General features: G+C 50.6%; 1 protein-coding gene across 1 annotated transcript; it reads right to left on the bottom strand.

Annotated features, from left to right (window-relative positions):
• Positions 1-9,093: 9,093 nt before the first annotated feature.
• POU3F2 (POU class 3 homeobox 2) lies at positions 9,094-13,732 on the bottom strand. Its single transcript, XM_023254189.2, has one exon. It carries the CDS (start codon positions 13,218-13,220, stop codon positions 11,889-11,891), a length of 1,332 nt encoding a protein of 443 aa, XP_023109957.1. The 5' UTR covers positions 13,221-13,732; the 3' UTR covers positions 9,094-11,888.
• Positions 13,733-14,578: the final 846 nt, after the last annotated feature.

Genomic DNA, 14,578 nt, shown 5'->3' with positions numbered 1-14,578 from the left:
CCAGAACCTCTCCCTCTACCCCCCGCCCGGCTGGGCGCCCCAAGAGGGCCTCCCGACGCAGGCAAAGGGAGGGACTGGCCGGAGCCACTCCTCCTACGCCAAAGTGTCAGAAGGGACCCCCGGACCGGCGGAAGGGACTTTAGGGTGGTGGAAGGACGCTCCGAGTGCGATGGGATCCTCTGAGTAGCGAAAGGGACCCTCCACCCCCCAGAGTGGGGGACCGGCTTCCGCCACAGCGCCCCTCCGGGGAACTCCCGGGTGTCGCAGAGTGACTGTTGGATCCAAACTGTCTTTATTGCCCAAGCCCAGTGACTGGATGTGGCCCGCGACCACTGGAGCTCTCCACAGGTGGGAGGCCTGCATCAATTCCAGCTAAGCTGCCGGTGGTTGGTGCCAGAGTTGCTGTTGCTGCTTTATGTGTGTGTGACTGGTTCTAAGTGTATGATCCCAGGATTCTCTTCTCGACTAATGCAGGCTGCTATAAATGACACCTAGAGAAAGATGCTATAAATGTCAAGAGGTTGTAAGACGTTAAAGAGAGCTGGGGTGGGGGTGGCGGGGGGGGAGGGGGGCAGTGGTTCACTGGAGTACTGGGCTGACCCTGGCATCACAGCGGAACTACAATCGCTGCGACTACTGTTGCTGGCGCTGGAGGCCCTAATGATGGTTTTAGCCACAAGCCAGAGGTTGAACATCCAAAAAAAAAAAAAAAAAAAAAAAAAAAAAAAAAAAAAATCTCGTGCAATGGTAGCCCTGATTTAAAGCTAATCAGAATCCATGGTTCCCTTCCTAGATACCGCAATTGAGATGGCTATTTTTTTCCTTCCTCCACAATGATAGACATAAGGCTGCATCATTATTTTTTAAGCTACATTTTTTTTTTCCCCTGAACAGTCACAGCAGAGGCCTCGGGTGGAGCTGGCGGCAACAGCCGTTCACATCGGTCTTGCACTTTATACACTTTCTGGTACGTTATTTCAGTTGAGCCTTACTTTAAATCCTGTTGGAAAGAAAGGGGGTATTATCCTCATTCTGCAAAAGAGAAGGACTGAGGTCTGGAGGTGTCCACTGACCTCTCCTAGGCTGCTCACACCTAAGTGCAGAGCTCCTACACAAATGCAGGTCTTCTGACTGCAAGCACATTGTCAGCTCCCTTAGTACTGCGGCCTGTGGTCCTTGGCCTCGTCTGGCTCCTTATCACGTTGCTGGGATAACAGAAGAGGGAGGAATCACCATTCGTGGGGAAGATGGCCTACAGTGTGGGAGAAGGACTAATTCGCTGGGCTCCGAAGGAAGCAAAGTTCAGCTCCATATACCGAGTTGCTACTTTTGGTAGTTTATTTGGGGGAGGGGTGTTCTTATTCTGGAAAGCTCTTCCATGGATAGGTCTCTGTTCAAGTGACAGCTAGAAGCTCGCTTTTGAAAACTAAGACTGAACAAACCTACTATCACAGGTGAAACCTAGGCCGAATTAAAATAGCATTTACTGGGGCTCCTTTTTTCCCCCCTACGAAGCATCCTGTTATCAACCATTACTTCTTACCTAGTATTCTGATGCCCCTCAAAGGCTGGGGCTTCTCTGAGAGACTGAACACTTGCCAAAGTCCAAACACGTAAGGATCATAGGTTGGGGAGCAGTTCTTCCTTCTTACCTTTATTTAGGGGGAACCTTTCTGGTATAAAATGTATGGTCTTTGCAGATGAAGCTTTTCAAGTCCGTACTCAGGAACTACCTAGAACCGGATGTTTAGAGACCTTCGTATGAGTCACATGTACAGAGTCACCTTCGTAAGTGTTTGGCTAGGAGGAGTTGAGGGAAAGTACGAGTGGAGAGGGAGAGAAAGAGGAGGGGGAAGGCAATTGGTTCTGAAACAAAACATTCGAACAGATTGGGAGGCTGTAAAATCAGGAGTCATTCCGAGCCGATGCCACTGTGGGGCGCCAAAGTTCTACTCGGCTAAGGCCTGCGGCCGTGGTGCGAGGTGCGAGGACAGAAGTCGTGGCGAACAGATGCACTGGGGGAAGAAAAGGGGGAGGAAGGAGGGAAGGAAAGGAGAGGAGGGGTGGGGCTGGGGTGTCCTTTATTCTCCAGTTAAACCCGCCGGGGAGATTTTGTTACATAACAAGTCTGTGCGTGGTGGAGGAAGACTTTGTTGGAAGGAGGAGAGAAGGAGGGTGTGAATGGGGGGGAGGGGGGGAAGATCCTAGAACAGAAGACAATCTCAGACCACTGGGCTGACCAAAGAACACAGACGCTCCTCTTCGCCTCAGAAATTCTCGGGCTTCTTCTCAAACTGGGGCCACGACCTCTTTTAAAGGGGCGTGTGAGGGAGGAAGATAGATTAGGAGAGGATCTGCTTGCTCCCCACAAACACTCCGGCCTCCCCGCCCCACTTCCTCGCCTCCCCCCACCCCTGTTTGGGGGCTGTCGCCTCCGGGAACCGGGGCTCGCTCGGTCTCCTCCAGGGCGCTGCAGGGCGGCCCAACTCCATCTGCAGCCCCCGAGGACTCCTCGGCCGGGATAAAGGGCGGCCTCCCTCCGCCTGCGAGCGTCCCGGATGCTCAGCCGTCAGCTGCCGGGCCGGGAGGCGCTGATTTCATTCCCGCGCGGCTTTGGCGGCGGGCGGCGAGGGGCGGGGGCGGGGGGCTGGCGGGGCGGGGTGGGGGCGGGGGGCGGGGGGCGGGAGGCTGCGGCCGAGACCCCGGGAGTCTGAACCGCCCGGCCCCGCCAGGGTTTATTACATCGCAGCCACCGGCAAAGGTTAGGAACGCGCATTCAGAGACGGGATAATCCGAGTTTAAATATTAACAGTAAAAGCAGAACCGGTGGAATATTTACCTAGAAACTGAGCAGATCTCCTTTTGCCAGGGGAGAGGAGCGCGGAGGAGGCCGGGCTCCCAGGCCTGCGGCTCGGAAGCGGCGCTTCCCGGCGGCGTCTCCGGACCGGCCAAGACCCACCTCGGGAGCTTCCTCGGATTGTGCTTAAGGCGGGGAGGGCCGCTGACCCCCTCGCCCTGCCAGGTCGATCCGAGTCTGCGGGACTCGGTCCGAATCTTCTGCTTTGTCATATTCTCCTTTTTAAGGGTCTCCCCGAGCAACACAAAAGGTGCAGGAAAGTGCGTTGGATCAATAGCAAAGATTGTTATTTAGATAACGAATTAATCTCCCTGTTATAATACTTTTATAGTGAACTTTGCACCCCTTCCATAAGAAAAAGGAATTTAAAGGGAAAAAAAGTCTCAAACAGGATTAAGGTTTTAATTACAATTCCCTATCGAAATAGTATGTTTGATGAGCTGATCTTATCAATTAATAGTAACATTAAAGCCCAAGAAACAGATTCACGGAAAATATGCTTAAGGGCGTCTTTTAAAAGTAATCGCACCCAGGGAACCAGCGGGGCAGCAGGCCAGCGATGCGGCGCCGGAGCGGGTTTCGGATCCACGTCTGCCTGGACTCGGCCAGTGCCGGCGCGCATCTAGGGCTCGGGATGGGGCGGGGGCGGCGGGGCCCCGGCGCTGGGAGACGCGGCCGCGCGGGTGGGAGGGAAATAATAAATAACAAACGCCTCTTCCAAGCTGAGGCCCACATCAAAGTTGGGGCCCCACAAGGGCCGTGCAGTTCACTGCGTTTGGGTCAGCGTTATATTCCAGGGGCAAATAAAGTAATTTGAACATGCACCAACAGTTTTCCATAAAATACGAGTTAAAAGAAGTAATAGAACTAATCACTGTCTCCTCAAATCAAGTAGAAAACATTTCAATGCACTAATTAGAGTAATTAGAATAATAAGCCTCTGCCTATATGTGGTAAGACAATGTGTACAAACAACTTTATTTAATGTATACTGGTAATCAGCGATGCGTGCCTGCTTGAATGCTTAGCGCAATAAAACTACCCTCCGTCCGCCCAAACAATCAAATACAAATTAGTTTAATGATTGTGCCTGCTGAATGTCTTAGAAATCCACAGGCAGAGGCGAGTAAATAGAAGCATCCTTGTTTGCGTGCGTCCTCGCCCGGGATGGCCGCGGGGCCCGGTGAGTGGCCGCAGGCTGGCGCGGCGGGAGCGAGCAGGAGGCCCGGAGCGCCCGGCGGAGGCCGGGCCAGGCGCCAGCACCGACCTGCGCCCCGCCAGAGCCCCTGCTTCCGTCCCTGGCCGCCTTCCCACCCCTCCTCAGCCAGCTTCCCGCCTCCCTGGCCCCGCCGCGCCCCCCAGGCCCCAAGAGCCCCTGTTCCCCGCCTGGCCTCTCCTCCTCCAGAGGCAAAAGGCCGTGCTAGAACTCTCAGCACCTGTCTACGAGGGCTTTAAGAACTGAGTGATCTCTTCCCATTAGGCGACTCCTCCCAGGAGCCTTGGAGGGCTGAGGCGGGGGTTGGGGGCGTCCGGCCCGTGCTGTGAATGCCCAGACTGCAGAGGGGAACTCCGTGCCTCTGATCGTGGGGTGTGGCCCCTCCCCGCTCGCTGCCCGCTTCTCTGACTTGGGAGGCTGGGGTGCCCAAGAAGGGCTCCCTGGTTCCCTTCGCTGGGGAACTGGTTTTCCTCCTGTACTGTCGATGCAAGAGCGACTTTAGACCCAGCAGGGAGTGGTCCGTTTCCGAGGGGTTTAGAGGTTCGTTTTCTTCCAAGCTTCAGCATTTGGTAGGTAGGTTCTTCTTCATTGGAGGCAGGGAGCTGAGGTCAGGAACAGCCAGAAGTTTGATGGGTGTGGGCTGAAGGGAACATGCTTCAGAACTTCGTTTGCCAGCTCTTGGCTCCTTTGCTCTACTCTTTGCCTCCCTCCCACTCGCCCCCCCAAACAAACAAATAAACAAGAAAGGGCCAAATTGCTCTCCTTCCCCCTTTCCTCCCCAGTTTTCCAGCAGTTGCCTCCTCTGCCCTCTTCTCCTGGGGCACCTTCTCCCACGATTGCCTCTCTTGTGAGGAAAGCAAGGTCCTGGGCCCAACTTTGCAGAGTCAAGCGGAAAACCCGCGCAGGCACAAAGCTCGGAGATTCCCTGTCGCCTGGACCCTCGACCCTCGGTCACCTCTGCGCCCCATTGCATCTCTGCCCCAGCCGCTCGCGCCCCTAGAGAGGCCCCGCCAACTCGCTGCGACTGTAACCAACTTTCCCGGGGGCGGCAGCTGTGCCCAAGGCATCTGCCCTCCCCCGCCCCCACCTCTACCTTCAGCTTCGGGTGGGAGAACCCACCACTCGTTGGCTGCCTCCCCCCCTCCCGACCTCCAGGGTCTCCTTGGAGAGTGAGTGCGATGGAATAGCCGGCGACGTCCGGGCTATCGACCCTCCCCGTAAAGATTCGGACGTCGGAGCCGCGAGAGCCGCAGAGTCCCCCGGTTCCTGGCAGACACTCTGGAGCTGTTCGCTGTCCCGGAGCGAGGGCCGGGGATGGAGTACAGGGAATGCCCGGCTCCCCGCGCCTCTCTCCTCCCTGCACCGGCAAGCTGGGCAGTCTGGGCCTTCCTTTCAGCGGCCTGGGCTTCCCCGAGGTGGGGGTGGCACCGCGGGGCTGGGGTGCCTCCTTGGGCCTGAGCACCGAGGAGAAGCGTCCGGCAGCACCCTCGACCTCCTTGGCCAGGCGCTGTAACAACTTTGAAGAAATATTTTGTGAAGGGAGCAAACAAACAAAAAGTTATTAATGTCGAGTCATTGTCTCCAGAATCGTGCGCTGTGGAACGTAAAAATTCTTCTGCCGGAATGAGATTTCTGAACAGAAGGAGGGAAAGAAGCCCCCCCCCCCGCCCCTTTCCACGAGGATTTGCCTGAACCGTAAAGCCCAGTGATTTACAATGGCTGATGTGTATTACACACCCGCAAGAAACTTTTTCTTTTTTTCCCCACTCTCCTGCCAAACTCTGGCCAAATTTGTGTGTGTGCCTTACTCTCCCCCCCCTCCCCAAATTTAAACAACAAACCCAGAGGAAACACTGGCGGGAGGAAAAATACATGCCCCAAATAAAAAAGGATGCAGGTTCAAATTTACTCCACAGCGAGGTTTCCTACTGCTGTCGTTCTGCACGCCGAGAGTTAATCGTATACAATTTATAACAATCAAAATCCCCTCCATATTGCTCAGATGGGGTCCTAATGCTCCCCTGTCTTTCTAAAATCAGTGACAAGTGAGTCTTTGTGGGGCATTTATTTCCTTCTTTTTTTCTAGATGACAGCTCCCCATTCTGAGAGCAAAGAGCTGTGTGCCGCCAGCTACAGACCACACTCCAGAGCCCAGACTCTTCGCGGACGAACCGCATATGGAAGTTTTTTTGCCCCCCTCCCCCCAAATCTCAGACAAAGAGCTATAAAAACTCAGAAAGACGTGAAAGGAATAAACTTTAAGATATAGATGCACTTTTACTGGTGTATTAAATAACATTTCAGACATGTTTTTTTTTTTTTTTTTAAAGAAATACATCTTAATGTTATCAACAACCAGAATTCTAACAATAAGAGGCCAGGGTTGTTTTGATGGGATATGATATTGTTTCTAAAACCTCTAACAGCTAAGCCAAGCAGAGTTGTTATTAAGGTAAAGGGAAAGTACTACATGATAAAGTTAATTAACTTTCTTTTTCTTAAAAAATAAAGGAGGGAACAAATTTCCCAGCTTCCCACAAAACGTAAGAACAATGTGAAAGTATTCTGATTGTTTATCTCCATAACCAAGCGAAGGCTTTAAGAAAACTCAAAAGCCATTTTCTGGTCCTCCTGTACCCACCTCTAGATAAGGACGCATTGGAATAACTCTGGCCCAAGTTCTACAAAGGTGGGCAAGTTTATTCCACAGTTTTCTAGCTGAATGGCAAGCCCCTACCACTTTTGCATTATTTCCTGTACTGAATCCAGCGGTGAGAATAGGTACCAGGAACCCTGGTTCTCTCCTCCCACCATCTGCCCCCTGGTAAGAGATTATGCATCACTGAAAAAGTAAACTTTCCCGAATAGGGATCCTGTTGGTATAAAATTTAGCTGAACATCCCATTCCGTCATATTGTGAAGCTTCATTCATAGTACCTCCACATGTACTTTCATTTTAAACAGACACTGTCCCTTTTGCCTCATTGAAATATACAAGCAGACCCAAAGAAACACTTTTACCTTTGACCCTCCCTTCACCATCCTTCTTTCTTTTTCTGTAAAAGCTCCGCTCTTTATCTCATTCTTTAACTTGTCTAGGCATTCAATAGAATCTAGAACAGAGTTCTATAAACCGATTGAAAAAAAAATCAACAAAGACAAATCACAGAAACCAGTGACAAAACGATAATTTCTCTCCCCCAGAAACACAGCACTACCCAAGCTGCTTCCATAGTAAGGCAAAGGAAAGGCAGATGTATGCAGCTTAGAGATGCACAGGCACAGGTACCAAAGCACTCCCATGCCATCCCCCCCCCCTGCCCCCCATTGTTGCTGTTGCATCTCTTTATTAGTTGGCTTTGGAGAAATAAGAAGATAGAAGGATGAGTGCCTTTATGAAAGCCATTTCATCAGAGCGTGTTGCCAACCAGTGTGTGGCTTTCACTGGTAGGAGCAGGAGGGGAAGGAGAGTGCTTTTGTTGCCGCCATCTGAAATATAAAGGAGGTAACTTCATGGGAACTGAGAATGTCTACAAGTGCCAAGCACAATGTTATTTGTGGCCCTTCCCTCTATCTGACCTTCACACGACTCTCCCACATGATCCGCTCTCCCCCATCGTACACCATCAATTTGAAAAGTGACATATTTTGAGGAAACACAGGAGCTTTTTCAGGACGGCCGCGTTCTGCATTATTGTCTTTGGGGAAAAGAAAGGGTTTGTCACTGTGGCTAGCCAACATCTTAGGGATGGCTGCCCCACAAATGTCTCCCAGTGGCAGTGATGGAGTTTTTTACGTTAGCGTGTAATACATTCCCCAAACCGGCAATGAAAGTGCCCGAGTAGCTTTCTAATCTGAACGGCAAGCATGGGTCAAAACCATGGCGTGTCCGTTTAACACGTGATGGTTTCCAGTCAGTAGCCCCTGTGGCTAAGAACAAAAAACGCCTTCTCAAGGTCCACTAAAATGCCCTGCAGAGGGCAGATGCTGCTTGTTTTCTGCCTACAATGGAGGAGGATATTGACCCAGAACTCAAATCTATATCCAGCTTAAACATTTTACCCATCAGCATGTCTGCGGTCACAAAACACTTCTTCTTTCTGTCACTTCTCGTTCAGACTATTGATAAGATCATTTGGCTGAATCTGTTTGGGACCTGTGTAATATTGACTAGGAGTTAGAAAAGATGATCAGATGTAATAAGCCCAGAAACTACCTTTCAAAATGGACATTTATGCTTAAACCAGTGTTTCAAGGAGCACTCCAAATATATCAGCAAACTTGTAAACTAACCCAACACTGCTTGGATTTTCCACTAACCTTAAAACTGATTTTGGTAAGTATAATGCTCCATAGGAGACTATCTGAAACAATCTGTTATTAGCATCACAGCCTGAGTCTCTCCCATACATTCTTCTCTCTTTTTTTCTCTCTCTGTTTTAGAGCCTGTTTGCTTGCCTGAAGAGAAATAGATACTATTGTATAAACCATTGCAAAATCCATTCCCCCCCCCCCCCAACCCCTGTAAACCTAACAGGAATAATATTTAGGTCCTACCTCTAATCACTCGGTAAACACACATCTTGCATATTGTCAGAGTTACTCTTTGTTGGAAGATATTTGTTAATTATTAAAAAGAATAATACCCTTAACTAAGCTTTGCTCTTTTAGATCCCAAATTATGTGAGGACAAGTGGGTAAAGATTAAAGTCCACCTAGTTGATTGATGCTCTCCCAAAAAGCACAATCAGTTAAGGTAAAGGTAACCTGGAAAGAAGATGTAGGGATATCTGCATATATTTAAAGGGGACAAACATCTCTCTGTTGGACACTGAAATGGCAAACGAATCAGAACTCAAACCCAATGACCATTTCAATTTAGTGCTATGGGCACAGTGACTGAAAGGTCTGGGACTGATAGTTTTTTGCAAAGAAAAGTGAAGTAGAATCGGAACAGTAGTCTCTCTTAAAAACAAACAAACAAAAAAGCTCTGAAAGTTATAAACATGAAACCTGGCAGTATACGCATAAAATTTATTCCAAAACTTTATGAAGTATAAAGGAAGGGAAGTATTTTACACACAACTCAACTCAGTCAGTATAAGGTCTAGGGTTTCCCCCCCCTTAAAACTTGGCACTATCTTTAAAAATAAAATAAAGATATTTCAATAATTAGAACAAACTATGAAGGTATTGTGCATTTCTGTTTTATGTAGATAATAAAATATTACTTTAACATAAATATATAAGGATCTCTGCGTTTTTATTTTCCCCACAAGCACAACCAAATGTACCAAAACAAAGTATTTTTAAAGAGACTGAACAAAAAAATTACATCCCATATAGATTTTGCTCATCTACTCATTTAAAGCTACAGAAAAACAGTTTCCAGAACCTTTTTGCTTTAAAAGAAATAAATATACATTGAGGCAGGCCACTTAAAAATGATATGAAAATATTTCCCTGGGTAGCATTAAAAAAAAAAAGAAAAATAGACAAAGAAACATTTAAACTATTTCTGCATTTCAAAAGACAGATATTAAACATATATACATAGTGGTAAGGTTCAGTGGTAACTTTCTTCTTAGTAAACCCAAGAGAGTTAGAGGAGCTATAGACAAGTCCCCTGAACTCCAGCGTCTGACCTTACCCACTTGGTAATAAGAATCTGAAAATTCATTTCCTCCCTTAACCATTGGCTATTTGCCCTGCTCTGGATTGCTTCACTAGAGGCCAGTCCCCACACCTCAGGAACAAGCAGTGTGATACAGCCCGAAGCAGCAGCTCTGTGTCCATCTCCTCGTGACATTCGTTGGGGGAAATGAAATACAGGCAAATAAATATGCCCATTCTAAGTCATCATTTATCTTGCAAAAACATTGAAAATGAAACAATCACAGGTGTTTGAAAAGACAATATAAAGCATATTTCCTAAAACCTTAACTACTGAGTGCAATGCTAATCTGATGCTGAACCATAATTTTATGGTATTGAGAATTTAATTTTTTAAATAAAGATTTGCCTAATACTTAACCAGAAAAAAAAAAAAGCCCCAAACTTTTAAGATTAATAAAAAGTGTTTTCCCTTTTAGCGCCCTTTTGTGCTGATTATTTTTTTTTTAATATTTTAACTGGTCACAGTTTAATGGTATTTATTTTCAATAGTTAGAAGTTTTTTCACCTACACTTCCCAGTAGAGTCTTTTGTTATGGGAGTTAACCATTTTCCATCAAGATAAGGTAAAAGCGCACTTAAAACTATTAACAAAGGGAGAAAAGGAAGGATAGAAAATAGCATTTTTTCCCCCAGTTCATTTGGCTTCCTTAGTGAAAGAAGGGGGGAAAGCTGTCTAGGTTAAACTGGTATTTTCTGTGATAAATTATAGGAGAAGAAGGTGTGGGACCTTAAATTTGATTTGATAAACAAATGAGCTAGTGAAGACAAAACCAGCCTAGAGTGGAGATATCCTCTGTATGCATATGGGTATTTGTGCAGTAAAAAAAAGTCTCTGCATACACCATTAAGTTCCCAGATTATTTTCTTTATGTTAAAAAAAAAAAAGCTATTAGAGGAACAAAGTTTAACTGCTGCTCTCAGCACAAATAATTCCTCATAATTAAGTTATTAAAACTGAAGGCAGAGAACTATACAGGGGTTTCTGAAGATATATATTTCCCTAGTTCTCTTCAAAGTGCCACTTTCTGTTGGACGACTCTGGAAATACATTTATAACCTCCACATTTCCTCTGAGCTCTTTCACAATGGGCCCGCCTGATAAAATGAAGCAATCAGTCACTCACTATCGATTTTTCTTTTTCTCCCCTCCACAACCTCCCCCAGAAACACTGCCTGAAAATGAAGTTTACTTTGTGGCTGGTCACAAAAAAACCAATGCTTGACTCATTTTTGTATTCCAAACTGGACTCTTGCCTTGGATAAAGCGGGTAGACCATGCACGTTTCCTGAAAGCAGAGAATTATTTATTTTGTATGAAGCCAATCGTTTTTGCTTTGGTAAAAGAAGCAACTAAATGTTACACCAATGTTGGGGGGAGCCTGAAGGTAACCAAAGTTCACAAACAGGAAGAAGAACAAGGGGCAACACAAGAACGTTAGAAATGGAGAGTAGCCAAGAGCTGGCTTCAACTCTCCCTGCTGAATAAAACAACAAAACAAAACAAAACAAAACAAAACCCGGCAATTTCAAAATTAACCGTGGGAGAAAGAAAAATACGTTCAATGAATTTGTTGGTGTAAACTTCAATTTTCTTGCAGTGCAAATTTATGCGGTTAAATTTTGACTACATCAAAGAACATGTATATTTTTTCCTCCTTCCTGATGAGGATCCACATTAAATCAACACAGCAGAGCATGTGCCAACTCCGAGCATCAGGAAGCTGTTTTGTGTTTATCACGGTTTGGTGGATTTTTTTTTTCTTTTTGGTAATTTATTTAGTTTTGCCAGGTATTTAACTCAGTGCTTGCCATCTCTCCTTCTCTCTCTCTCTCTCTCTCTCTCTCTCTCTCTCTCTATTACACACTCTCTCCTCACTCTCTCTATGAGACACTCCACTCCATTGCCTGGGTACTAGCCTGTAAAGGTCAAAACACATCATTACACCTGCTACCGTTTAAAGGATAGTCCAGTGCCTTAGTTGCTTTCCTTATTATTTTTTTTCTTTTTAAGGGACGGGGAAATAATAATTAAAATAAAAAGAACAATCAGAAGTTAGAGAGGGAACAAGGGGGCCGGGAAAGGGCCGTGGACCGTAGGGGAGGGGGAGCCCCGCGCTCTGCCCCTCCCCCCGCTCGAGTTCACTGGACGGGCGTCTGCACCCCGTGGTGTGGTGGCGTGTCCCTACTCCCCCCGTACACATCCTCGGCGCCCGGCAGAGTCCCTCCGGGAGGGGTCATCCTTTTCTCTTTCTGTCTCCTGTTACAAAACCAAACTCTCACCACCTCCTTCTCCAGCTGTAAGCTGTCCGCGAGGGAGGTGATCTCCTGGGCCGAGGGCTTGGGGCATTTGAGGAAATGGCTCTCCAGAGCCCCCTTGACGCTCACCTCGATGGAGGTCCGCTTTTTCCTCTTGCGCCCCTGCGCTGCGATCTTGTCTATGCTCGTGGGGCTGCCCGAGGACGAGTCCGCCTCCTCCAACCACTTGTTCAACAAAGGCTTCAGCTTGCACATGTTCTTGAAGCTCAGCTGCAGGGCCTCAAACCTGCAGATGGTGGTCTGCGAGAACACGTTGCCGTACAGGGTGCCCAGCGCCAGCCCCACGTCCGCTTGGGTAAATCCCAGTTTGATCCGGCGCTGCTTGAACTGCTTGGCGAACTGCTCCAGGTCATCCGAGGTCGGCGTGTCCTCGTCCGAGTGCGGGTCGTGGTGCGCGCCGGGGTGGCCCGGCGGGCCCTGCGGGGGCGGCGGCGGCGGCGGCTGCTGATGCGGGTGCGAGTGCGGGTGAGGGTGGTGGTCGGCGTGGTGCGGCTCGTCGTGCGCGTCCCGCAGGCCGTGGTGGTGCAGCCCCGCCGGCTGCCCGCCGGCGCCCAGCATGCCGTTCACCGTGAAGCTGGGCTGCGAGTAGAGCAAACCGCCGTTGGACGCTCCCATGGAGGGCGGGAGGTGCGCTGCAGCCGCGGCGCTCCGCCATGCCCCGGGCCCCGGGTGGTGGTTGGCGGCGTGGTGCACCAGATGCGGCGGCCGCTGCTGTTGCTGCTGCTGTTGTTGTTGCTGCTGCTGCTGTTGCTGCTGCTGTTGCTGCTGCTGGTGCTGCTGCTGCAGGGCGCCTGGCCCGTGCAGCTCGTCGCCGCGGCCGCCCTGCTGTACCACCACCGAAGGCTTGATGTCCGGCTGGCCCAGGGGGCTGGTGGACCATGGGGAGCCGTCGCCGCCGCCCCCGCCGCCGCCCCCGCCCCCGCCGCCGCCGCCACCGCCCCCGCCGCCGCCGCCGTGGGACAGCGCGGTGATCCACTGGTGAGCGTGGCTGAGCGGGTGCCCGTTGCTCTGCAGCGCGCCGTAGTCGCCCTGCACCAGGCTCTGAGCCTCGCGGTAGCCCCCCGCGCCCTGCTGCATGCCGCCCGGCGGCTCGGCGTGCACGATGGAGGCGCTGGAGGTGAGCAGGCTGTAGTGGTTAGACGCTGCGGTCGCCATGACTCTCGGAGCCGGACTGAGCGCTCCGGTTAAAGGAGCCGCGCATTTGACAGTTACTTTTTTGCCTCGGGCTCCTCTGCTCGCTCGCTCTCTTTCTCTCTCCTCTCTCTCTCCCCCAGCGGGCAGCTCCGACGCCCGCTCCGACGCCTTCTGTTGCTGCTCCTGCTATTACTGCTGCTGCCGCCGCCGCCTCCCGCCCGCCCTCGCTCTCTTTCTCCTCCTCTCCCTCCTTCTTGCTCTCGCTCACTCTCTGACTAGCTCCGCGCTCCCCCCTCTCCCTGCTCTCTCCAGCTCTCTCCCGCTCTCTTGGCAGCGCCAGCTCGCAGCGGCACGCGCCTGGGCCCCGCCCCCTCCGCCCCCTCCCATTGGCTCCGCGCCCTTTGATTTACGTGGATACCGCTAGCAACCTCCCAGGCCGGCGCCACTGATTGGCGTAGAGCTGCCCCCTCCTCCTCCCCCCCGGGCGCCGAGTCCTCTCAGCCCTCCTCCAGTCCCCCCTCTCCACCCAATTCAGATTCTCTTAGTTCTCACCACCCCAGCTCTCCAACCCCGGGGCTCCTCCGCCCCTCTTGGATGGGCCCCGCCCCCCATCTGTCTCCCTAGCAGACGCGCGGTGCGCGCGGTGGGGGGGGGGGTGCTGATGGTGGGGGGCGGGGGGCAGCCTCAGTCCTCTTTCGACCACAGCCACTTGGAAGACTTGGGTGTGTGGGGTTGTGGTGGCGGGGGTGGGGGTGTTGGTCTCCCTTTTCTTCCTGTTAGGGCTGGGGTGGGGGGGTGAAGAAGGAGAGAGAAAAAGAAAAGCTGAGTCGCAGGAGCCAGGGGTAGTCCCGTTTTTATTCACCTTGGGACACACACACACACACACACACACACACACACCCCAGCGTTTCTTAAACCAAGAGTCAGAAGCCAGACTTGTCCCCCTGTTGAAGTCTCCTTTACCCCCACGGATAGAATTTCAATGTCCACGTGCTTTTTGCTTCAGGATGTGCGGACACTTTTGCCCCCAAATAAAGGTCCTTTCCCTCCCTTCCAACCCGCCGCTAGCACAGGCTCCCTTCCTTTTAGGTTCCAGGCCCAGTTGTCTCCCAGCCCCTGGGGGAGAGGACCCCATGAGAGGGAGGCTTAGCCTGCGCTCATCCACTAGTGAGAAACTCCTGTAAAGGCGCGGAACTGCCTGCTCTGACAGCGCAGCGGCCTGGACCGAAAACAAAACAAAACTCATAAAGTCTGTCAGATTAACTAACACACTGGGGCGCGCGCAGTTTTTGGCTTAGAAAAACCAGGAGTCTGGGCGGGAAGACCTTTGCCCTGTGTGAGGCCACAGAAGCGCTGGCAAGGGGTGCTCAGCCTCCGGG

The sequence above is a fragment of the Felis catus genome, chromosome B2, assembly GCF_018350175.1.
Source record: "Felis catus isolate Fca126 chromosome B2, F.catus_Fca126_mat1.0, whole genome shotgun sequence".
Taxonomy (NCBI): domain Eukaryota; kingdom Metazoa; phylum Chordata; class Mammalia; order Carnivora; family Felidae; genus Felis; species Felis catus.
This window is presented reverse-complemented; position numbering and strand designations above follow the sequence as displayed.